General features: G+C 35.7%; 1 protein-coding gene across 1 annotated transcript in view; it reads left to right on the top strand.

Moving 5' to 3' along the window:
- Window positions 1-23302, top strand: part of cntn6 (contactin 6) — a gene marked incomplete at its 5' end in the record, with an annotated part of 115118 nt that overhangs the window by 73968 nt on the left and 17848 nt on the right. Inside the window, one exon of the mRNA XM_079242930.1 lies at window positions 1175-1355. Coding sequence (XP_079099056.1) covers window positions 1175-1355 — 181 coding nt within the window. The remainder of the gene's footprint in view (window positions 1-1174; window positions 1356-23302) is intronic.

The raw sequence follows: 23302 nt of genomic DNA, 5'->3' as shown, positions 1-23302 counted from the left end.
ATAAGCGTTTTACTGGAACATGCAGTAAACTGAGGGGTCTAACTATATTCCTTATTGTTCATGATGACAGAATGTATAGACTACTATGAGGACGAGGAACCACTTCACCCAGAGGAACACGTCTCTGAGCTACTGGAGATTTAAAAGGATCCAGATGTAATCTCTTTTACCAGACCTTCTGGTTGGACATCAGCAAAGCCAGAAGATGTTTTAACCCCTTAACACCTGAATTTACAACTTCTCATAAAAACAACAAATGTAGGGAAAAAAATCAGAAAAGTAACAGTATAGAGGAAAAGAAAATAAATTTCAATTTGATACCAAATAAATAAATACAAAAGATTAATAGAAATTTGAATAAATAAGTCAAAACACAATAATGAGAGTGAATAAATGAATAAATAAAATAGAATATACAGTAAAGAGATAAAATAGATGAAATGAGAAGTGGTTTGATGAAAATGTGACATATTCAGGATGCTGATGAGTCTGCAGTGTTTTTCAGATGAAGATTCCAGCGAACCGCTGAAGTCTTCCTAAACGCTCCTTTCTGGGCCAGATGTGGGATGTCAGCAGTAAACATCTTCTTCTCTGGTGCGTTAGCATCGTTTCTGAGACGGTTATGATGAAACCACAGCTGGAAAAAAAACAAAGAAAGAAACTCTGTTGGTGAATCTGTTATGAGTAAGTCCAGGCGGCGTGGCTAATCTGCCTTTCACCAGCGTCCTCCCTGAGAGGCAGCGTGCAGCCAAATGAATAAGTACCTGCTCTGGAGCCATCTGTTCGCCGTGTTCCCGCCTGACGTCCGCATCGCACACTGGGCTTGGAAGCGATCTCCCCACAAACACAGATTCTGTGGATCTCCCAATCCCTTCCCTCCTACTGCTGCGTTTCCTTCCTCTCATGCAGAATCATCTGGGATTTAAAGACGGGGATTTCTTTAGGACAGATCTGACAGGAGGCGTCAACGTTGTTTCAATCCTCGATTTTATGTCTGAGCTACACCAAAATGTCTGGATGGTCCATTGACATCTGTGTGCTGTAGGTGTAGAAAGATCCATTAGTGTAGTAAGAGCAGTCGCTGTGGAAGTAACTGTACATTTAGAGATGAGCTGGTGATTAACGTGACGAAGGGGCACGCGAGTCCTGCAGTAACCTCGTGTGTGTGGTCCAGGTTTTCTTTCGGGAGGAGGGCTGTCAGTGGAGTGAAGCAGACAAAGTGAAGGTCATCAACAGCTCAGCTCTGCTCTCCGGTTTGAAGGCCAGCACAGTCTATCTGATCTCAGTCAGAGCCCAGAACAGCGCTGGACCTGGACCTCTCAGCGTCGCTGTAAATATCACCACCAAGAAACCACGTGAGTTTGAAACCATCACACACACACACACACACAGGTTCATGTGTTGCACGAGCAGTGTATGCCAAACGCAGTGTGCACATCATGTTCTCACTTTGTTCTACATGTGTAAAGAAAAAACAGTATCTTAATGACACTGATCTGAAGCTAAAGTTATTTGAATGGTTACGTTTGTTTGAAGCTGCTTGCGTAAATGTTTTTAGAAAGTTAGTGGAAATTAGAGGTATTTTTGGTCTTTTGGTGGCTCATTGGAAACGATTTAAAGAGTATTTCAGGAAAGAATCTACAGGAGATGCCACCAGATCACACAACGGTTTCCTTTTTTCCAAGCGCCTCAACGACAGTGTCAGAAACAGAAACCATTACAGGGAAGTTAAACATGAAGAGAATTATTTTACCCACATTTACCTGTATGCAGATTCAACATGATCATTTCTTTTATTTTATGTATGATTTGATCTTTTACTATTCCTCCTGTGTGTTTGTTTCCATGCAAGTTGCATCATGTGGTATTTTAGCTGCTTTCACAGTAAAACTTGTGTCCCTGCTACAACAGCGTGCTCATGCTGTGATAGTTCAACTGCTCACATGAGATTTTACCTGCTATCATCCCATCCATGGATTCATCAGCTTCGCACCTGTTTCCATTTGTAATATCCTACTGAATAAGTCTGGAAAATTCCTCCTGGAAGACAAAAACAACTGATGGTGTTTTCTTAAACGTTGTGCAGCCATGGGCTCGATGCACTCCTGCAGTCTGAAAACATCTGTTCTAGTTCTAGTCCCACTTTCCTCTCACATCAGTCAAACCTATTACACATAATAATCCTTCTGCCTCTCAAGTCAAAACTCACAATTATGATTATTATAGATATAACTGGAAGTAAGAATCATGTTCGTTTTTCTGTGCGACAGCAGGTTTGTTAGGACAAACAGAAATCTTAAAAGATGCAGCGTGGGGAAAAATCAAAGGTTAAGAACTGTTTCTGTTGATATCTCATGACTTTACTGGAGTAATTATTACGTTTTTATACAATTATACTGAGCTGTTCATATCTATTTGCTCTAAGTCTATTTGCTGTAGGTCTATTTACTGTAGGTCTATTTGCTGTAAGTCTATTCACTGTAGGTCTATTTGCTGTAAGTCTATTTGCTGTAAGTCTATTTACTGTAGGTCTATTTGCTGTAAGTCTATTTGCTGTAAGTCTATTTACTGTAGGTCTATTTACTGTAGGTCTATTTACTGTAAGTCTATTTGCTGTAAGTCTATTTGCTGTAGGTCTATTTGCTGTAAGTCTATTTACTGTAAGTCTATTTGCTGTAAGTCTATTTGCTGTAGGTCTATTTGCTGTAAGTCTATTTACTGTAGGTCTATTTACTGTAGGTCTATTTGCTGTAAGTCTATTTACTGTAGGTCTATTTACTGTAAGTCTATTTGCTGTAAGTCTATTTGCTGTAGGTCTATTTGCTGTAAGTCTATTTACTGTAGGTCTATTTGCTGTAGGTCTATTTGCTGTAAGTCTATTCACTGTAGGTCTATTTGCTGTAGGTCTATTTGCTGTAAGTCTATTTGCTGTAAGTCTATTTGCTGTAAGTCTATTTGCTGTAGTTCTATTTGCTGTAAGTCTATTTACTATAGGTCTATTTGCTGTAGGTCTATTTGCTGTAGGTCTATTTGCTGTAAGTCTATTTGCTGTAAGTCTATTTGCTGTAGGTCTATTTGCTGTAAGTCTATTTACTATAGGTCTATTTGCTGTAGGTCTATTTGCTGTAGGTCTATTTGCTGTAAGTCTATTTGCTGTAGGTCTATTTACTGTAAGTCTATTCACTGTAAGTCTATTTACTGTAGGTCTATTTGCTGTAGGTCCATTTGCTGTAAGTCTATTCACTGTAGGTCTATTTGCTGTAAGTCTATTCACTGTAAGTCTATTTGCTGTAAGTCTATTTACTGTAGGTCTATTTGCTGTAGGTCTATTTGCTGTAGGTCTATTTGCTGTAAGTCTATTCACTGTAGGTCTATTTGCTGTAAGTCTATTTGCTGTAGGTCTATTTACTGTAGGTCTATTTGCTGTAAGTCTATTTACTGTAGGTCTATTTGCTGTAAGTCTATTTACTGTAAGTCTATTTGCTGTAGGTCTATTTACTGTAGGTCTATTTGCTGTAAGTCTATTTACTGTAAGTCTATTTGCTGTAGGTCTATTTACTGTAGGTCTATTTGCTGTAGGTCTATTTACTGTAAGTCTATTTGCTGTAAGTCTATTCACTGTAGGTCTATTTGCTGTAAGTCTATTTGCTGTAAGTCTATTCACTGTAGGTCTATTTGCTGTAAGTCTATTTGCTGTAAGTCTATTTGCTGTAAGTCTATTTGCTGTAGGTCTATTTGCTGTAGGTCTATTTGCTGTAAGTCTATTTGCTGTAGGTCTATTTGCTGTAGGTCTATTTGCTGTAAGTCTATTTGCTGTAAGTCTATTTACTGTAGGTCTATTTGCTGTAGGTCTATTTGCTGTAAGTCTATTTGCTGTAGGTCTATTCACTGTAGGTCTATTTGCTGTAAGTCTATTTGCTGTAAGTCTATTTGCTGTAGGTCTATTTGCTGTAGGTCTATTTGCTGTAAGTCTATTTGCTGTAGGTCTATTTGCTGTAGGTCTATTTGCTGTAAGTCTATTTGCTGTAAGTCTATTTACTGTAGGTCTATTTGCTGTAGGTCTATTTGCTGTAAGTCTATTTGCTGTAGGTCTATTCACTGTAGGTCTATTTGCTGTAAGTCTATTTGCTGTAAGTCTATTTGCTGTAAGTCTATTCACTGTAGGTCTATTTGCTGTAAGTCTATTTGCTGTAAGTCTATTTGCTGTAGGTCTATTTGCTGTAAGTCTATTTGCTGTAGGTCTATTTACTGTAGGTCTATTTGCTATAAGTCTATTTGCTGTAGGTCTATTTGCTGTAGGTCTATTTGCTGTAGGTCTATTTGCTGTAAGTCTATTTACTGTAAGTCTATTTGCTGTAAGTCTATTTGCTGTAAGTCTATTTACTGTAAGTCTATTTGCTATAAGTCTATTTGCTGTAGGTCTATTTGCTGTAGGTCTATTTGCTATAAGTCTATTTGCTGTAGGTCTATTTACTGTAGGTCTATTTGCTGTAGGTCTATTTGCTGTAGGTCTATTTGCTGTAGGTCTATTTGCTGTAAGTCTATTTACTGTAAGTCTATTTGCTGTAAGTCTATTTACTGTAAGTCTATTTGCTGTAAGTCTATTCACTGTAGGTCTATTTGCTGTAAGTCTATTTGCTGTAAGTCTATTTGCTGTAGGTCTATTTGCTGTAAGTCTATTTGCTGTAAGTCTATTTGCTGTAGGTCTATTTGCTGTAGGTCTATTTGCTGTAAGTCTATTTGCTGTAGGTCTATTTGCTGTAAGTCTATTTGCTGTAGGTCTATTTGCTGTAGGACTATTTGCTGTAGGTCTATTTGCTGTAAGTCTATTTGCTGTAAGTCTATTTACTGTAGGTCTATTTGCTGTAGGTCTATTTGCTGTAAGTCTATTTGCTGTAGGTCTATTTGCTGTAGGTCTATTTGCTGTAAGTCTATTTGCTGTAGGTCTATTTGCTGTAGGTCTATTTACTGTAAGTCTATTTGCTGTAAGTCTATTTGCTGTAAGTCTATTTCTGTAGGTCTATTTGCTGTAAGTCTATTTACTGTAGGTCTATTTGCTGTAGGTCTATTTGCTGTAGGTCTATTTGCTGTAGGTCTATTTACTGTAAGTCTATTCACTGTAGGTCTATTTGCTGTAAGTCTATTTGCTGTAGGTCTATTTACTGTAGGTCTATTTGCTGTAAGTCTATTTACTGTAAGTCTATTTGCTGTAAGTCTATTCACTGTAGGTCTATTTGCTGTAGGTCTATTTACTGTAGGTCTATTTGCTGTAAGTCTATTTACTGTAAGTCTATTTGCTGTAAGTCTATTTACTGTAGGTCTATTTGCTGTAGGTCTATTTGCTGTAGGTCTATTTGCTGTAGGTCTATTTACTGTAAGTCTATTCACTGTAGGTCTATTTGCTGTAAGTCTATTTGCTGTAGGTCTATTTACTGTAGGTCTATTTGCTGTAAGTCTATTTACTGTAAGTCTATTTGCTGTAGGTCTATTTGCTGTAAGTCTATTTACTGTAGGTCTATTTGCTGTAGGTCTATTTACTGTAGGTCTATTTGCTGTAAGTCTATTTGCTGTAAGTCTATTTACTGTAAGTCTATTTACTGTAGGTCTATTTGCTGTAAGTCTATTTGCTGTAAGTCTATTTGCTGTAAGTCTATTTGCTGTAGGTCTATTTGCTGTAAGTCTATTTGCTGTAGGTCTATTTACTGTAGGTCTATTTGCTGTAAGTCTATTTGCTGTAAGTCTATTTGCTGTAGGTCTATTTGCTGTAAGTCTATTTTCTGTAGGTCTATTTACTGTAAGTCTATTTGCTGTAGGTCTATTTGCTGTAGGTCTATTTGCTGTAAGTCTATTTACTGTAAGTCTATTTGCTGTAAGTCTATTTGCTGTAAGTCTATTTGCTGTAGGTCTATTTGCTGTAAGTCTATTTGCTGTAAGTCTATTTGCTGTAAGTCTATTTGCTGTAGGTCTATTTACTGTAAGTCTATTTGCTGTAGGTCTATTTGCTGTAGGTCTATTTGCTGTAAGTCTATTTGCTGTAGGTCTATTTGCTGTAGGTCTATTTACTGTAAGTCTATTTGCTGTAAGTCTATATGCTGTAAGTCTATTTGCTGTAGGTCTATTTACTGTAAGTCTATTTGCTGTAGGTCTATTTACTGTAAGTCTATTTGTTGTAAGTCTATTTGCTGTAGGTCTATTTGCTGTAGGTCTATTTACTGTAAGTCTATTTGCTGTAAGTCTATTTGCTGTAAGTCTATTCACTGTAGGTCTATTTGCTGTAGGTCTATTTGCTGTAAGTCTATTTGCTGTAAGTCTATTTGCTGTAAGTCTATTTGCTGTAGGTCTATTTACTGTAGGTCTATTTGCTGTAAGTCTATTTGCTGTAGGTCTATTCACTGTAGGTCTATTTGCTGTAAGTCTATTTGCTGTAAGTCTATTTGCTGTAAGTCTATTTGCTGTAGGTCTATTTGCTGTAGGTCTATTTGCTGTAAGTCTATTTGCTGTAGGTCTATTTGCTGTAGGTCTATTTGCTGTAAGTCTATTTGCTGTAAGTCTATTTACTGTAGGTCTATTTGCTGTAGGTCTATTTGCTGTAAGTCTATTTGCTGTAGGTCTATTTGCTGTAGGTCTATTTGCTGTAGGTCTATTTGCTGTAAGTCTATTTGCTGTAGGTCTATTTGCTGTAAGTCTATTTGCTGTAAGTCTATTCACTGTAGGTCTATTTGCTGTAAGTCTATTTGCTGTAAGTCTATTTGCTGTAAGTCTATTTGCTGTAGGTCTATTTGCTGTAGGTCTATTTGCTGTAGGTCTATTTGCTGTAAGTCTATTTGCTGTAAGTCTATTTACTGTAGGTCTATTTGCTGTAGGTCTATTTGCTGTAAGTCTATTTGCTGTAGGTCTATTCACTGTAGGTCTATTTGCTGTAAGTCTATTTGCTGTAGGTCTATTTGCTGTAGGTCTATTTGCTGTAAGTCTATTTGCTGTAAGTCTATTTACTGTAGGTCTATTTGCTGTAGGTCTATTTGCTGTAAGTCTATTTGCTGTAGGTCTATTCACTGTAGGTCTATTTTCTGTAAGTCTATTTGCTGTAAGTCTATTCACTGTAGGTCTATTTGCTGTAAGTCTATTTGCTGTAAGTCTATTTGCTGTAGGTCTATTTGCTGTAAGTCTATTTGCTGTAGGTCTATTTACTGTAGGTCTATTTGCTATAAGTCTATTTGCTGTAGGTCTATTTGCTGTAGGTCTATTTGCTGTAGGTCTATTTGCTGTAAGTCTATTTACTGTAAGTCTATTTGCTGTAAGTCTATTTGCTGTAAGTCTATTTGCTGTAGGTCTATTTGCTGTAGGTCTATTTGCTGTAAGTCTATTCACTGTAGGTCTATTTGCTGTAAGTCTATTTGCTGTAAGTCTATTTGCTGTAGGTCTATTTACTGTAAGTCTATTTGCTGTAAGTCTATTCACTGTAGGTCTATTTGCTGTAAGTCTATTTGCTGTAAGTCTATTTGCTGTAGGTCTATTTGCTGTAGGTCTATTTGCTGTAAGTCTATTTGCTGTAAGTCTATTTGCTGTAAGTCTATTTGCTGTAGGTCTATTTACTGTAAGTCTATTTGCTGTAAGTCTATTCACTGTAGGTCCATTTACTGTAAGTCTATTTGCTGTAAGTCTATTCACTGTAGGTCTATTTGCTGTAAGTCTATTTGCTGTAGGTCTATTTGCTGTAGGTCTATTTGCTGTAGGTCTATTTGCTGTAGGTCTATTTACTGTAAGTCTATTTACTGTAGGTCTATTTGCTGTAGGTCTATTTACTGTAGGTCTATTTGCTGTAAGTCTATTTGCTGTAGGTCTATTCACTGTAGGTCTATTTGCTGTAAGTCTATTTGCTGTAAGTCTATTTGCTGTAAGTCTATTTGCTGTAGGTCTATTTGCTGTAGGTCTATTTGCTGTAAGTCTATTTGCTGTAGGTCTATTTGCTGTAGGTCTATTTGCTGTAAGTCTATTTGCTGTAAGTCTATTTACTGTAGGTCTATTTGCTGTAGGTCTATTTGCTGTAAGTCTATTTGCTGTAGGTCTATTTGCTGTAGGTCTATTTGCTGTAGGTCTATTTGCTGTAAGTCTATTTGCTGTAGGTCTATTTGCTGTAAGTCTATTTGCTGTAAGTCTATTCACTGTAGGTCTATTTGCTGTAGGTCTATTTGCTGTAAGTCTATTTGCTGTAAGTCTATTTGCTGTAAGTCTATTTGCTGTAGGTCTATTTGCTGTAGGTCTATTTGCTGTAAGTCTATTTGCTGTAGGTCTATTTGCTGTAGGTCTATTTGCTGTAAGTCTATTTGCTGTAAGTCTATTTACTGTAGGTCTATTTGCTGTAGGTCTATTTGCTGTAAGTCTATTTGCTGTAGGTCTATTCACTGTAGGTCTATTTGCTGTAAGTCTATTTGCTGTAGGTCTATTTGCTGTAAGTCTATTTACTGTAAGTCTATTTGCTGTAAGTCTATTTGCTGTAAGTCTATTTGCTGTAGGTCTATTTGCTGTAGGTCTATTTGCTGTAAGTCTATTTGCTGTAGGTCTATTTGCTGTAGGTCTATTTGCTGTAAGTCTATTTGCTGTAAGTCTATTTACTGTAGGTCTATTTGCTGTAGGTCTATTTGCTGTAAGTCTATTTGCTGTAGGTCTATTCACTGTAGGTCTATTTGCTGTAAGTCTATTTGCTGTAAGTCTATTTGCTGTAGGTCTATTTGCTGTAAGTCTATTTGCTGTAGGTCTATTTACTGTAGGTCTATTTGCTATAAGTCTATTTGCTGTAGGTCTATTTGCTGTAGGTCTATTTGCTGTAGGTCTATTTGCTGTAAGTCTATTTACTGTAAGTCTATTTGCTGTAAGTCTATTTGCTGTAAGTCTATTTACTGTAAGTCTATTTGCTATAAGTCTATTTGCTGTAGGTCTATTTGCTGTAGGTCTATTTGCTGTAGGTCTATTTGCTATAAGTCTATTTGCTGTAGGTCTATTTACTGTAGGTCTATTTGCTGTAGGTCTATTTGCTATAAGTCTATTTGCTGTAGGTCTATTTACTGTAGGTCTATTTGCTGTAGGTCTATTTGCTGTAGGTCTATTTGCTGTAGGTCTATTTGCTGTAAGTCTATTTGCTGTAAGTCTATTTGCTGTAGGTCTATTTGCTGTAAGTCTATTTGCTGTAGGTCTATTTACTGTAGGTCTATTTGCTGTAGGTCTATTTGCTGTAGGTCTATTTGCTGTAGGTCTATTTACTGTAAGTCTATTTGCTGTAAGTCTATTTGCTGTAAGTCTATTTGCTGTAGGTCTATTTGCTGTAGGTCTATTTGCTGTAAGTCTATTCACTGTAGGTCTAGTTGCTGTAAGTCTATTTGCTGTAAGTCTATTTGCTGTAGGTCTATTTACTGTAAGTCTATTTGCTGTAAGTCTATTCACTGTAGGTCTATTTGCTGTAAGTCTATTTGCTGTAAGTCTATTTGCTGTAGGTCTATTTGCTGTAAGTCTATTTGCTGTAAGTCTATTTGCTGTAAGTCTATTTGCTGTAGGTCTATTTACTGTAAGTCTATTTGCTGTAAGTCTATTTGCTGTAAGTCTATTTGCTGTAGGTCTATTTACTGTAAGTCTATTTGCTGTAAGTCTATTCACTGTAGGTCTATTTGCTGTAAGTCTATTTGCTGTAGGTCTATTTGCTGTAGGTCTATTTGCTGTAGGTCTATTTGCTGTAGGTCTATTTACTGTAAGTCTATTTACTGTAGGTCTATTTGCTGTAGGTCTATTTACTGTAGGTCTATTTGCTGTAAGTCTATTTGCTGTAGGTCTATTCACTGTAGGTCTATTTGCTGTAAGTCTATTTGCTGTAAGTCTATTTGCTGTAGGTCTATTTGCTGTAGGTCTATTTGCTGTAGGTCTATTTGCTGTAGGTCTATTTGCTGTAAGTCTATTTGCTGTAAGTCTATTTACTGTAGGTCTATTTGCTGTAGGTCTATTTGCTGTAAGTCTATTTGCTGTAGGTCTATTTGCTGTAGGTCTATTTGCTGTAGGTCTATTTGCTGTAAGTCTATTTGCTGTAGGTCTATTTGCTGTAAGTCTATTTGCTGTAGGTCTATTTACTGTAGGTCTATTTGCTATAAGTCTATTTGCTGTAGGTCTATTTGCTGTAGGTCTATTTGCTGTAGGTCTATTTGCTGTAAGTCTATTTACTGTAAGTCTATTTGCTGTAAGTCTATTTGCTGTAAGTCTATTTACTGTAAGTCTATTTGCTATAAGTCTATTTGCTGTAGGTCTATTTGCTGTAGGTCTATTTGCTGTAGGTCTATTTGCTATAAGTCTATTTGCTGTAGGTCTATTTACTGTAGGTCTATTTGCTATAAGTCTATTTGCTGTAGGTCTATTTGCTGTAGGTCTATTTGCTGTAGGTCTATTTGCTGTAAGTCTATTTACTGTAAGTCTATTTGCTGTAAGTCTATTTGCTGTAAGTCTATTTGCTGTAGGTCTATTTGCTGTAGGTCTATTTGCTGTAAGTCTATTCACTGTAGGTCTATTTGCTGTAAGTCTATTTGCTGTAAGTCTATTTGCTGTAGGTCTATTTACTGTAAGTCTATTTGCTGTAAGTCTATTCACTGTAGGTCTATTTGCTGTAAGTCTATTTGCTGTAGGTCTATTTGCTGTAGGTCTATTTGCTGTAAGTCTATTTGCTGTAAGTCTATTTGCTGTAAGTCTATTTGCTGTAGGTCTATTTACTGTAAGTCTATTTGCTGTAAGTCTATTCACTGTAGGTCTATTTACTGTAAGTCTATTTGCTGTAAGTCTATTCACTGTAGGTCTATTTGCTGTAAGTCTATTTGCTGTAAATCTATTTGCTGTAGGTCTATTTGCTGTAGGTCTATTTGCTGTAGGTCTATTTGCTGTAGGTCTATTTACTGTAAGTCTATTTACTGTAGGTCTATTTGCTGTAGGTCTATTTACTGTAGGTCTATTTGCTGTAAGTCTATTTGCTGTAGGTCTATTCACTGTAGGTCTATTTGCTGTAAGTCTATTTGATGTAAGTCTATTTGCTGTAAGTCTATTTGCTGTAGGTCTATTTGCTGTAGGTCTATTTGCTGTAAGTCTATTTGCTGTAGGTCTATTTGCTGTAGGTCTATTTGCTGTAAGTCTATTTGCTGTAAGTCTATTTGCTGTAGGTCTATTTGCTGTAGGTCTATTTGCTGTAGGTCTATTTGCTGTAAGTCTATTTGCTGTAGGTCTATTTGCTGTAAGTCTATTTGCTGTAAGTCTATTCACTGTAGGTCTATTTGCTGTAGGTCTATTTGCTGTAAGTCTATTTGCTGTAAGTCTATTTGCTGTAAGTCTATTTGCTGTAGGTCTATTTGCTGTAGGTCTATTTGCTGTAAGTCTATTTGCTGTAGGTCTATTTGCTGTAGGTCTATTTGCTGTAAGTCTATTTGCTGTAAGTCTATTTACTGTAGGTCTATTTGCTGTAGGTCTATTTGCTGTAAGTCTATTTGCTGTAGGTCTATTCACTGTAGGTCTATTTGCTGTAAGTCTATTTGCTGTAGGTCTATTTGCTGTAAGTCTATTTACTGTAGGTCTATTTGCTGTAAGTCTATTTGCTGTAAGTCTATTTACTGTAGGTCTATTTGCTGTAAGTCTATTTGCTGTAGGTCTATTCACTGTAGGTCTATTTGCTGTAAGTCTATTTGCTGTAAGTCTATTTGCTGTAGGTCTATTTGCTGTAAGTCTATTTGCTGTAGGTCTATTTACTGTAGGTCTATTTGCTATAAGTCTATTTGCTGTAGGTCTATTTGCTGTAGGTCTATTTGCTGTAGGTCTATTTGCTGTAAGTCTATTTACTGTAAGTCTATTTGCTGTAAGTCTATTTGCTGTAAGTCTATTTACTGTAAGTCTATTTGCTATAAGTCTATTTGCTGTAGGTCTATTTGCTGTAGGTCTATTTGCTGTAGGTCTATTTGCTATAAGTCTATTTGCTGTAGGTCTATTTACTGTAGGTCTATTTGCTATAAGTCTATTTGCTGTAGGTCTATTTGCTGTAGGTCTATTTGCTGTAGGTCTATTTGCTGTAAGTCTATTTACTGTAAGTCTATTTGCTGTAAGTCTATTTGCTGTAAGTCTATTTACTGTAAGTCTATTTGCTGTAAGTCTATTCACTGTAGGTCTATTTGCTGTAAGTCTATTTGCTGTAAGTCTATTTGCTGTAGGTCTATTTGCTGTAAGTCTATTTGCTGTAGGTCTATTTGCTGTAGGTCTATTTGCTGTAAGTCTATTTGCTGTAGGTCTATTTGCTGTAAGTCTATTTGCTGTAGGTCTATTTGCTGTAGGACTATTTGCTGTAGGTCTATTTGCTGTAAGTCTATTTGCTGTAAGTCTATTTACTGTAGGTCTATTTGCTGTAGGTCTATTTGCTGTAAGTCTATTTGCTGTAGGTCTATTTGCTGTAGGTCTATTTGCTGTAAGTCTATTTGCTGTAGGTCTATTTGCTGTAAGTCTATTTGCTGTAAGTCTATTTGCTGTAGGTCTATTTGCTGTAAGTCTATTTGCTGTAGGTCTATTTACTGTAGGTCTATTTGCTATAAGTCTATTTGCTGTAGGTCTATTTGCTGTAGGTCTATTTGCTGTAAGTCTATTTGCTGTAGGTCTATTTGCTGTAAGTCTATTTGCTGTAAGTCTATTTACTGTAGGTCTATTTGCTGTAAGTCTATTTGCTGTAGGTCTATTTACTGTAAGTCTATTTACTGTAGGTCTATTTGCTGTAAGTCTATTTGCTGTAAGTCTATTTGCTGTAGGTCTATTTACTGTAGGTCTATTTGCTGTAAGTCTATTTACTGTAGGTCTATTTGCTGTAAGTCTATTTGCTGTAAGTCTATTTGCTGTAAGTCTATTTGCTGTAGGTCTATTTACTGTAGGTCTATTTGCTGTAAGTCTATTTGCTGTAAGTCTATTTACTGTAAGTCTATTTACTGTAGGTCTATTTGCTGTAAGTCTATTTGCTGTAAGTCTATTTGCTGTAGGTCTATTTGCTGTAAGTCTATTTGCTGTAGGTCTATTTGCTGTAAGTCTATTTGCTGTAGGTCTATTTGCTGTAGGTCTATTTGCTGTAAGTCTATTTGCTGTAGGTCTATTTACTGTAAGTCTATTTGCTGTAGGTCTATTTGCTGTAAGTCTATTTGCTGTAAGTCTATTTGCTGTAAGTCTATTTGCTGTAAGTCTATTTGCTGTAGGTCTATTTACTGTAAGTCTATTTGCTGTAGGTCTATTTGCTGTAAGTCTATTTGCTGTAGGTCTATTTACTGTAAGTCTATTTACTGTAAGTCTATTTGTTGTAAGTCTATTTGCTGTAGGTCTATTTGCTGTAGGTCTATTTACTGTAAGTCTATTTACTGTAAGTCTATTTGCTGTAGGTCTATTTACTGTAAGTCTATTTGCTGTAGGTCTATTTACTGTAAGTCTATTTGCTGTAAGTCTATTCGCTGTAAGTCTATTTGCTGTAGGTCTATTTACTGTAAGTCTATTTGCTGTAAGTCTATTTGCTGTAGGTCTATTTACTGTAAGTCTATTTGCTGTAGGTCTATTTGCTGTAGGTCTATTTACTGTAAGTCTATTTGCTGTAAGTCTATTTACTGTAAGTCTATTTACTGTAAGTCTATTTACTGTAGGTTTATTTGCTGTAAGTCTATTTGCTGTAGGTCTATTTGCTGTAAGTCTGTTTGCTGTAAGTCTATTTCCTGTAAGTCTATTTCCTGTAAGTCTATTTGCTGTAAGTCTATTTGCTGTAAGTCTATTTGCTGTAGGTCTATTTACTGTAAGTCTATTTGCTGTAAGTCTATTTACTGTAAGTCTATTTGCTGTAAGTCTATTTGCTGTAGGTCTATTTGCTGTAAGTCTATTTACTGTAGGTCTATTTACTGTAGGTCTATTTGCTGTAAGTCTATTTGCTGTAAGTCCATTTGCTGTAAGTCTATTTACTGTAAGTCTATTTGCTGTAAGTCTATTTGCTGTAAGTCTATTTGCTGTAAGTCCATTTGCTGTAAGTCTATTTGCTGTAGGTCTATTTACTGTAAGTCTATTTACTGTAAGTCTATTTGCTGTAAGTCCATTTGCTGTAAGTCTATTTGCTGTAGGTCTATTTACTGTAAGTCTATTTGCTGTAGGTCTATTTGCTGTAGGTCTATTCACTGTAAGTCTATTCGCTGTAGGTCTATTTACTGTAAGTCTATTTGCTGTAAGTCTATTTACTGTAAGTCTATTTGCTGTAAGTCTATTTGCTGTAAGTCTATTTGCTGTAGGTCTATTTACTGTAAGTCTATTTGCTGTAAGTCTATTTGCTGTAGGTCTATTTACTGTAAGTCTATTTACTGTAAGTCTATTTGCTGTAAGTCCATTTGCTGTAAGTCTATTTGCTGTAGGTCTATTTACTGTAAGTCTATTTGCTGTAGGTCTATTTGCTGTAAGTCTATTTGCTGTAAGTCTATTTGCTGTAAGTCTATTTGCTGTAGGTCTATTTGCTGTAGGTCTATTTGCTCTAAGTCTATTTACTGTAGGTCTATTTGCTGTAAGTCTATTTGCTGTAAGTCTATTTGCTGTAAGTCTATTTGCTGTAGGTCTATTTACTGTAAGTCTATTTGCTGTAGGTCTATTTGCTGTAGGTCTATTTACTGTAAGTCTATTTGCTGTAGGTCTATTTGCTGTAAGTCTATTTGCTGTAAGTCTATTTGCTGTAGGTCTATTTACTGTAAGTCTATTTACTGTAGGTCTATTTGCTGTAAGTCTATTTACTGTAAGTCTATTTGCTGTAGGTCTATTTGCTGTAGGTCTATTTACTGTAAGTCTATTTGCTGTAAGTCTATTTGCTGTAGGTCTATTTGCTGTAAGTCTATTTGCTGTAAGTCTATTTGCTGTAGGTCTATTTACTGTAAGTCTATTTACTGTAGGTCTATTTGCTGTAAGTCTATTTACTGTAAGTCTATTTGCTGTAGGTCTATTTACTGTAGGTCTATTTGCTGTAAGTCTATTTACTGTAAGTCTATTTGCTGTAGGTCTATTTACTGTAGGTCTATTTGCTGTAGGTCTATTTACTGTAAGTCTATTTGCTGTAAGTCTATTCACTGTAGGTCTATTTGCTGTAAGTCTATTTGCTGTAAGTCTATTCACTGTAGGTCTATTTGCTGTAAGTCTATTTGCTGTAAGTCTATTTGCTGTAAGTCTATTTGCTGTAGGTCTATTTGCTGTAGGTCTATTTGCTGTAAGTCTATTTGCTGTAGGTCTATTTGCTGTAGGTCTATTTGCTGTAAGTCTATTTGCTGTAAGTCTATTTACTGTAGCTCTATTTGCTGTAGGTCTATTTGCTGTAAGTCTATTTGCTGTAGGTCTATTCACTGTAGGTCTATTTGCTGTAAGTCTATTTGCTGTAGGTCTATTTGCTGTAGGTCTATTTGCTGTAAGTCTATTTGCTGTAGGTCTATTTGCTGTAGGTCTATTTGCTGTAAGTCTATTTGCTGTAAGTCTATTTACTGTAGGTCTATTTGCTGTAGGTCTATTTGCTGTAAGTCTATTTGCTGTAGGTCTATTCACTGTAGGTCTATTTGCTGTAAGTCTATTTGCTGTAAGTCTATTTGCTGTAAGTCTATTCACTGTAGGTCTATTTGCTGTAAGTCTATTTGCTGTAAGTCTATTTGCTGTAGGTCTATTTGCTGTAAGTCTATTTGCTGTAGGTCTATTTACTGTAGGTCTATTTGCTATAAGTCTATTTGCTGTAGGTCTATTTGCTGTAGGTCTATTTGCTGTAGGTCTATTTGCTGTAAGTCTATTTACTGTAAGTCTATTTGCTGTAAGTCTATTTGCTGTAAGTCTATTTACTGTAAGTCTATTTGCTATAAGTCTATTTGCTGTAGGTCTATTTGCTGTAGGTCTATTTGCTATAAGTCTATTTGCTGTAGGTCTATTTACTGTAGGTCTATTTGCTATAAGTCTATTTGCTGTAGGTCTATTTGCTGTAGGTCTATTTGCTGTAGGTCTATTTGCTGTAAGTCTATTTACTGTAAGTCTATTTGCTGTAAGTCTATTTGCTGTAAGTCTATTTACTGTAAGTCTATTTGCTGTAAGTCTATTCACTGTAGGTCTATTTGCTGTAAGTCTATTTGCTGTAAGTCTATTTGCTGTAGGTCTATTTGCTGTAAGTCTATTTGCTGTAAGTCTATTTGCTGTAGGTCTATTTGCTGTAGGTCTATTTGCTGTAAGTCTATTTGCTGTAGGTCTATTTGCTGTAAGTCTATTTGCTGTAGGTCTATTTGCTGTAGGACTATTTGCTGTAGGTCTATTTGCTGTAAGTCTATTTGCTGTAAGTCTATTTACTGTAGGTCTATTTGCTGTAGGTCTATTTGCTGTAAGTCTATTTGCTGTAGGTCTATTTGCTGTAGGTCTATTTGCTGTAAGTCTATTTGCTGTAAGTCTATTTGCTGTAAGTCTATTTGCTGTAAGTCTATTTGCTGTAGGTCTATTTGCTGTAAGTCTATTTGCTGTAGGTCTATTTACTGTAGGTCTATTTGCTATAAGTCTATTTGCTGTAAGTCTATTTGCTGTAAGTCTATTTGCTGTAGGTCTATTTGCTGTAAGTCTATTTGCTGTAAGTCTATTTACTGTAGGTCTATTTGCTGTAAGTCTATTTGCTGTAGGTCTATTTACTGTAAGTCTATTTACTGTAGGTCTATTTGCTGTAAGTCTATTTGCTGTAAGTCTATTTTCTGTAGGTCTATTTACTGTAGGTCTATTTGCTGTAAGTCTATTTACTGTAGGTCTATTTGCTGTAAGTCTATTTACTGTAGGTCTATTTGCTGTAAGTCTATTTGCTGTAAGTCTATTTGCTGTAAGTCTATTTACTGTAAGTCTATTTGCTGTAGGTCTATTTGCTGTAGGTCTATTTGCTGTAAGTCTATTTGCTGTAGGTCTATTTGCTGTAGGTCTATTTACTGTAAGTCTATTTGCTGTAAGTCTATTTGCTGTAAGTCTATTTGCTGTAGGTCTATTTACTGTAAGTCTATTTGCTGTAGGTCTATTTGCTGTAGGTCTATTTGCTATAAGTCTATTTGCTGTAGGTCTATTTACTGTAGGTCTATTTGCTATAAGTCTATTTGCTGTAGGTCTATTTGCTGTAGGTCTATTTGCTGTAGGTCTATTTGCTGTAAGTCTATTTACTGTAAGTCTATTTGCTGTAAGTCTATTTGCTGTAAGTCTATTTACTGTAAGTCTATTTGCTGTAAGTCTATTCACTGTAGGTCTATTTGCTGTAAGTCTATTTGCTGTAAGTCTATTTGCTGTAGGTCTATTTGCTGTAAGTCTATTTGCTGTAAGTCTATTTGCTGTAGGTCTATTTGCTGTAGGTCTATTTGCTGTAAGTCTATTTGCTGTAGGTCTATTTGCTGTAAGTCTATTTGCTGTAGGTCTATTTGCTGTAGGTCTATTTGCTGTAGGTCTATTTGCTGTAAGTCTATTTGCTGTAAGTCTATTTACTGTAGGTCTATTTGCTGTAGGTCTATTTGCTGTAAGTCTATTTGCTGTAGGTCTATTTGCTGTAGGTCTATTTGCTGTAAGTCTATTTGCTGTAGGTCTATTTGCTGTAAGTCTATTTGCTGTAAGTCTATTTGCTGTAGGTCTATTTGCTGTAAGTCTATTTGCTGTAGGTCTATTTACTGTAGGTCTATTTGCTATAAGTCTATTTGCTGTAAGTCTATTTGCTGTAAGTCTATTTGCTGTAGGTCTATTTGCTGTAAGTCTATTTGCTGTAAGTCTATTTACTGTAGGTCTATTTGCTGTAAGTCTATTTGCTGTAGGTCTATTTACTGTAAGTCTATTTACTGTAGGTCTATTTGCTGTAAGTCTATTTGCTGTAAGTCTATTTTCTGTAGGTCTATTTACTGTAGGTCTATTTGCTGTAAGTCTATTTACTGTAGGTCTATTTGCTGTAAGTCTATTTACTGTAGGTCTATTTGCTGTAAGTCTATTTGCTGTAAGTCTATTTGCTGTAAGTCTATTTACTGTAAGTCTATTTGCTGTAGGTCTATTTGCTGTAGGTCTATTTGCTGTAAGTCTATTTGCTGTAGGTCTATTTGCTGTAGGTCTATTTACTGTAAGTCTATTTGCTGTAAGTCTATTTGCTGTAAGTCTATTTGCTGTAGGTCTATTTACTGTAAGTCTATTTGCTGTAGGTCTATTTACTGTAAGTCTATTTGTTGTAAGTCTATTTGCTGTAGGTCTATTTGCTGTAGGTCTATTTACTGTAAGTCTATTTGCTGTAGGTCTATTTGCTGTAGGTCTATTTACTGTAAGTCTATTTGCTGTAGGTCTATTTGCTGTAGGTCTATTTACTGTAGGTCTATTTGCTGTAAGTCTATTTGCTGTAGGTCTATTTACTGTAAGTCTATTTGCTGTAAGTCTATTTGCTGTAAGTCTATTTGCTGTAGGTCTATTTACTGTAAGTCTATTTGCTGTAAGTCTATTTGCTGTAGGTCTATTTACTGTAAGTCTATTTGCTGTAGGTCTATTTGCTGTAGGTCTATTTACTGTAAGTCTATTTGCTGTAAGTCTATTTACTGTAAGTCTATTTACTGTAGGTCTATTTACTGTAGGTTTATTTGCTGTAAGTCTATTTGCTGTAGGTCTATTTGCTGTAAGTCTATTTGCTGTAAGTCTATTTGCTGTAAGTCTATTTGCTGTAGGTCTATTTACTGTAAGTCTATTTGCTGTAAGTCTATTTACTGTAAGTCTATTTGCTATAAGTCTATTTGCTGTAGGTCTATTTGCTGTAGGTCTATTTGCTATAAGTCTATTTGCTGTAGGTCTATTTACTGTAGGTCTATTTGCTATAAGTCTATTTGCTGTAGGTCTATTTGCTGTAGGTCTATTTGCTGTAGGTCTATTTGCTGTAAGTCTATTTACTGTAAGTCTATTTGCTGTAAGTCTATTTGCTGTAAGTCTATTTACTGTAAGTCTATTTGCTGTAAGTCTATTCACTGTAGGTCTATTTGCTGTAAGTCTATTTGCTGTAAGTCTATTTGCTGTAGGTCTATTTGCTGTAAGTCTATTTGCTGTAAGTCTATTTGCTGTAGGTCTATTTGCTGTAAGTCTATTTGCTGTAGGTCTATTTGCTGTAAGTCTATTTGCTGTAGGTCTATTTGCTGTAGGACTATTTGCTGTAGGTCTATTTGCTGTAAGTCTATTTGCTGTAAGTCTATTTACTGTAGGTCTATTTGCTGTAGGTCTATTTGCTGTAAGTCTATTTGCTGTAGGTCTATTTGCTGTAGGTCTATTTGCTGTAAGTCTATTTGCTGTAGGTCTATTTGCTGTAAGTCTATTTGCTGTAAGTCTATTTGCTGTAGGTCTATTTGCTGTAAGTCTATTTGCTGTAGGTCTATTTACTGTAGGTCTGTTTGCTATAAGTCTATTTGCTGTAGGTCTATTTGCTGTAAGTCTATTTGCTGTAGGTCTATTTGCTGTAAGTCTATTTGCTGTAAGTCTATTTACTGTAGGTCTATTTGCTGTAAGTCTATTTGCTGTAGGTCTATTTACTGTAAGTCTATTTACTGTAGGTCTATTTGCTGTAAGTCTATTTGCTGTAAGTCTATTTGCTGTAGGTCTATTTACTGTAGGTCTATTTGCTGTAAGTCTATTTACTGTAGGTCTATTTGCTGTAAGTCTATTTGCTGTAAGTCTATTTGCTGTAAGTCTATTTGCTGTAGGTCTATTTACTGTAGGTCTATTTGCTGTAAGTCTATTTGCTGTAAGTCTATTTACTGTAAGTCTATTTACTGTAGGTCTATTTGCTGTAAGTCTATTTGCTGTAAGTCTATTTGCTGTAAGTCTATTTGCTGTAGGTCTATTTGCTGTAAGTCTATTTGCTGTAGGTCTATTTACTGTAGGTCTATTTGCTGTAAGTCTATTTGCTGTAAGTCTATTTGCTGTAGGTCTATTTACTGTAAGTCTATTTGCTGTAGGTCTATTTGCTGTAGGTCTATTTACTGTAAGTCTATTTGCTGTAAGTCTATTTACTGTAAGTCTATTTACTGTAGGTCTATTTACTGTAGGTTTATTTGCTGTAAGTCTATTTGCTGTAGGTCTATTTGCTGTAAGTCTATTTGCTGTAAGTCTATTTGCTGTAAGTCTATTTGCTGTAGGTCTATTTACTGTAAGTCTATTTGCTGTAAGTCTATTTGCTGTAAGTCTATTTGCTATAAGTCTATTTGCTGTAGGTCTATTTGCTGTAGGTCTATTTGCTGTAGGTCTATTTGCTATAAGTCTATTTGCTGTAGGTCTATTTACTGTAGGTCTATTTGCTATAAGTCTATTTGCTGTAGGTCTATTTGCTGTAGGTCTATTTGCTGTAGGTCTATTTGCTGTAAGTCTATTTACTGTAAGTCTATTTGCTGTAAGTCTATTTGCTGTAAGTCTATTTACTGTAAGTCTATTTGCTGTAAGTCTATTCACTGTAGGTCTATTTGCTGTAAGTCTATTTGCTGTAAGTCTATTTGCTGTAGGTCTATTTGCTGTAAGTCTATTTGCTGTAAGTCTATTTGCTGTAGGTCTATTTGCTGTAGGTCTATTTGCTGTAAGTCTATTTGCTGTAGGTCTATTTGCTGTAAGTCTATTTGCTGTAGGTCTATTTGCTGTAGGACTATTTGCTGTAGGTCTATTTGCTGTAAGTCTATTTGCTGTAAGTCTATTTACTGTAGGTCTATTTGCTGTAGGTCTATTTGCTGTAAGTCTATTTGCTGTAGGTCTATTTGCTGTAGGTCTATTTGCTGTAAGTCTATTTGCTGTAGGTCTATTTGCTGTAAGTCTATTTGCTGTAGGTCTATTTGCTGTAAGTCTATTTGCTGTAGGTCTATTTACTGTAGGTCTATTTGCTATAAGTCTATTTGCTGTAGGTCTATTTGCTGTAAGTCTATTTGCTGTAGGTCTATTTGCTGTAAGTCTATTTGCTGTAAGTCTATTTACTGTAGGTCTATTTGCTGTAAGTCTATTTGCTGTAGGTCTATTTACTGTAAGTCTATTTACTGTAGGTCTATTTGCTGTAAGTCTATTTGCTGTAAGTCTATTTGCTGTAGGTCTATTTACTGTAGGTCTATTTGCTGTAAGTCTATTTGCTGTAAGTCTATTTGCTGTAAGTCTATTTGCTGTAAGTCTATTTGCTGTAGGTCTATTTACTGTAGGTCTATTTGCTGTAAGTCTATTTGCTGTAAGTCTATTTACTGTAAGTCTATTTACTGTAGGTCTATTTGCTGTAAGTCTATTTGCTGTAAGTCTATTTGCTGTAAGTCTATTTGCTGTAGGTCTATTTGCTGTAAGTCTATTTGCTGTAGGTCTATTTACTGTAGGTCTATTTGCTGTAAGTCTATTTGCTGTAGGTCTATTTGCTGTAGGTCTATTTACTGTAAGTCTATTTGCTGTAAGTCTATTTGCTGTAGGTCTATTTGCTGTAGGTCTATTTACTGTAAGTCTATTTGCTGTAGGTCTATTTGCTGTAGGTCTATTTACTGTAAGTCTATTTGCTGTAGGTCTATTTGCTGTAGGTCTATTTACTGTAGGTCTATTTGCTGTAAGTCTATTTGCTGTAGGTCTATTTACTGTAAGTCTATTTGCTGTAAGTCTATTTGCTGTAAGTCTATTTGCTGTAGGTCTATTTACTGTAAGTCTATTTGCTGTAAGTCTATTTGCTGTAGGTCTATTTACTGTAAGTCTATTTGCTGTAGGTCTATTTGCTGTAGGTCTATTTACTGTAAGTCTATTTGCTGTAAGTCTATTTACTGTAAGTCTATTTACTGTAGGTCTATTTACTGTAGGTTTATTTGCTGTAAGTCTATTTGCTGTAGGTCTATTTGCTGTAAGTCTATTTGCTGTAAGTCTATTTCCTGTAAGTCTATTTACTGTAAGTCTATTTGCTGTAAGTCTATTTGCTGTAGGTCTATTTACTGTAAGTCTATTTGCTGTAAGTCTATTTACTGTAAGTCTATTTGCTGTAAGTCTATTTGCTGTAGGTCTATTTGCTGTAGGTCTATTTGCTGTAAGTCTATTTACTGTAAGTCTATTTGCTGTAAGTCTATTTGCTGTAAGTCTATTTACTGTAAGTCTATTTGCTGTAAGTCTATTCACTGTAGGTCTATTTGCTGTAAGTCTATTTGCTGTAAGTCTATTTGCTGTAGGTCTATTTGCTGTAAGTCTATTTGCTGTAAGTCTATTTGCTGTAGGTCTATTTGCTGTAGGTCTATTTGCTGTAAGTCTATTTGCTGTAGGTCTATTTGCTTTAAGTCTTTTTGCTGTAGGTCTATTTGCTGTAGGACTATTTGCTGTAGGTCTATTTGCTGTAAGTCTATTTGCTGTAAGTCTATTTACTGTAGGTCTATTTGCTGTAGGTCTATTTGCTGTAAGTCTATTTGCTGTAGGTCTATTTGCTGTAGGTCTATTTGCTTTAAGTCTATTTGCTGTAGGTCTATTTGCTGTAAGTCTATTTGCTGTAAGTCTATTTGCTGTAAGTCTATTTGCTGTAGGTCTATTTACTGTAGGTCTATTTGCTATAAGTCTATTTGCTGTAGGTCTATTTGCTGTAGGTCTATTTGCTGTAAGTCTATTTGCTGTAAGTCTATTTGCTGTAGGTCTATTTACTGTAAGTCTATTTGCTGTAGGTCTATTTACTGTAAGTCTATTTGCTGTAAGTGTATTTGCTGTAGGTCTATTTGCTGTAAGTCTATTTGCTGTAGGTCTATTCACTGTAGGTCTATTTGCTGTAAGTCTATTTACTGTAAGTCTATTTGCTGTAGGTCTATTTACTGTAAGTCCATTTGCTGTAAGTCTATTTACTGTAGGTCTATTTGCTGTAAGTCTATTTGCTGTAGGTCTATTTGCTGTAAGTCTATTTGCTGTAAGTCTATTTGCTGTAAGTCCATTTGCTGTAAGTCTATTCACTGTAGGTCTATTTGCTGTAGGTCTATTTGCTGTAAGTCTTTTTGCTGTAAGTCTATTTGCTGTAAGTCTATTCACTGTAGGTCTATTTGCTGTAGGTCTATTTGCTGTAAGTCTATTTGCTGTAAGTCTATTTGCTGTAAGTCTATTTGCTGTAGGTCTATTTGCTGTAGGTCTATTTGCTGTAAGTCTATTTGCTGTAGGTCTATTTGCTGTAGGTCTATTTGCTGTAGGTCTATTTGCTGTAAGTCTATTTGCTGTAAGTCTATTTACTGTAGGTCTATTTGCTGTAGGTCTATTTACTGTAGGTCTATTTGCTGTAAGTCTATTTGCTGTA

This window comes from Telmatherina bonti (genome assembly GCF_933228915.1).
Source record: "Telmatherina bonti genome assembly, chromosome: 6".
Lineage (NCBI taxonomy): Eukaryota > Metazoa > Chordata > Actinopteri > Atheriniformes > Telmatherinidae > Telmatherina > Telmatherina bonti.
This window is presented reverse-complemented; position numbering and strand designations above follow the sequence as displayed.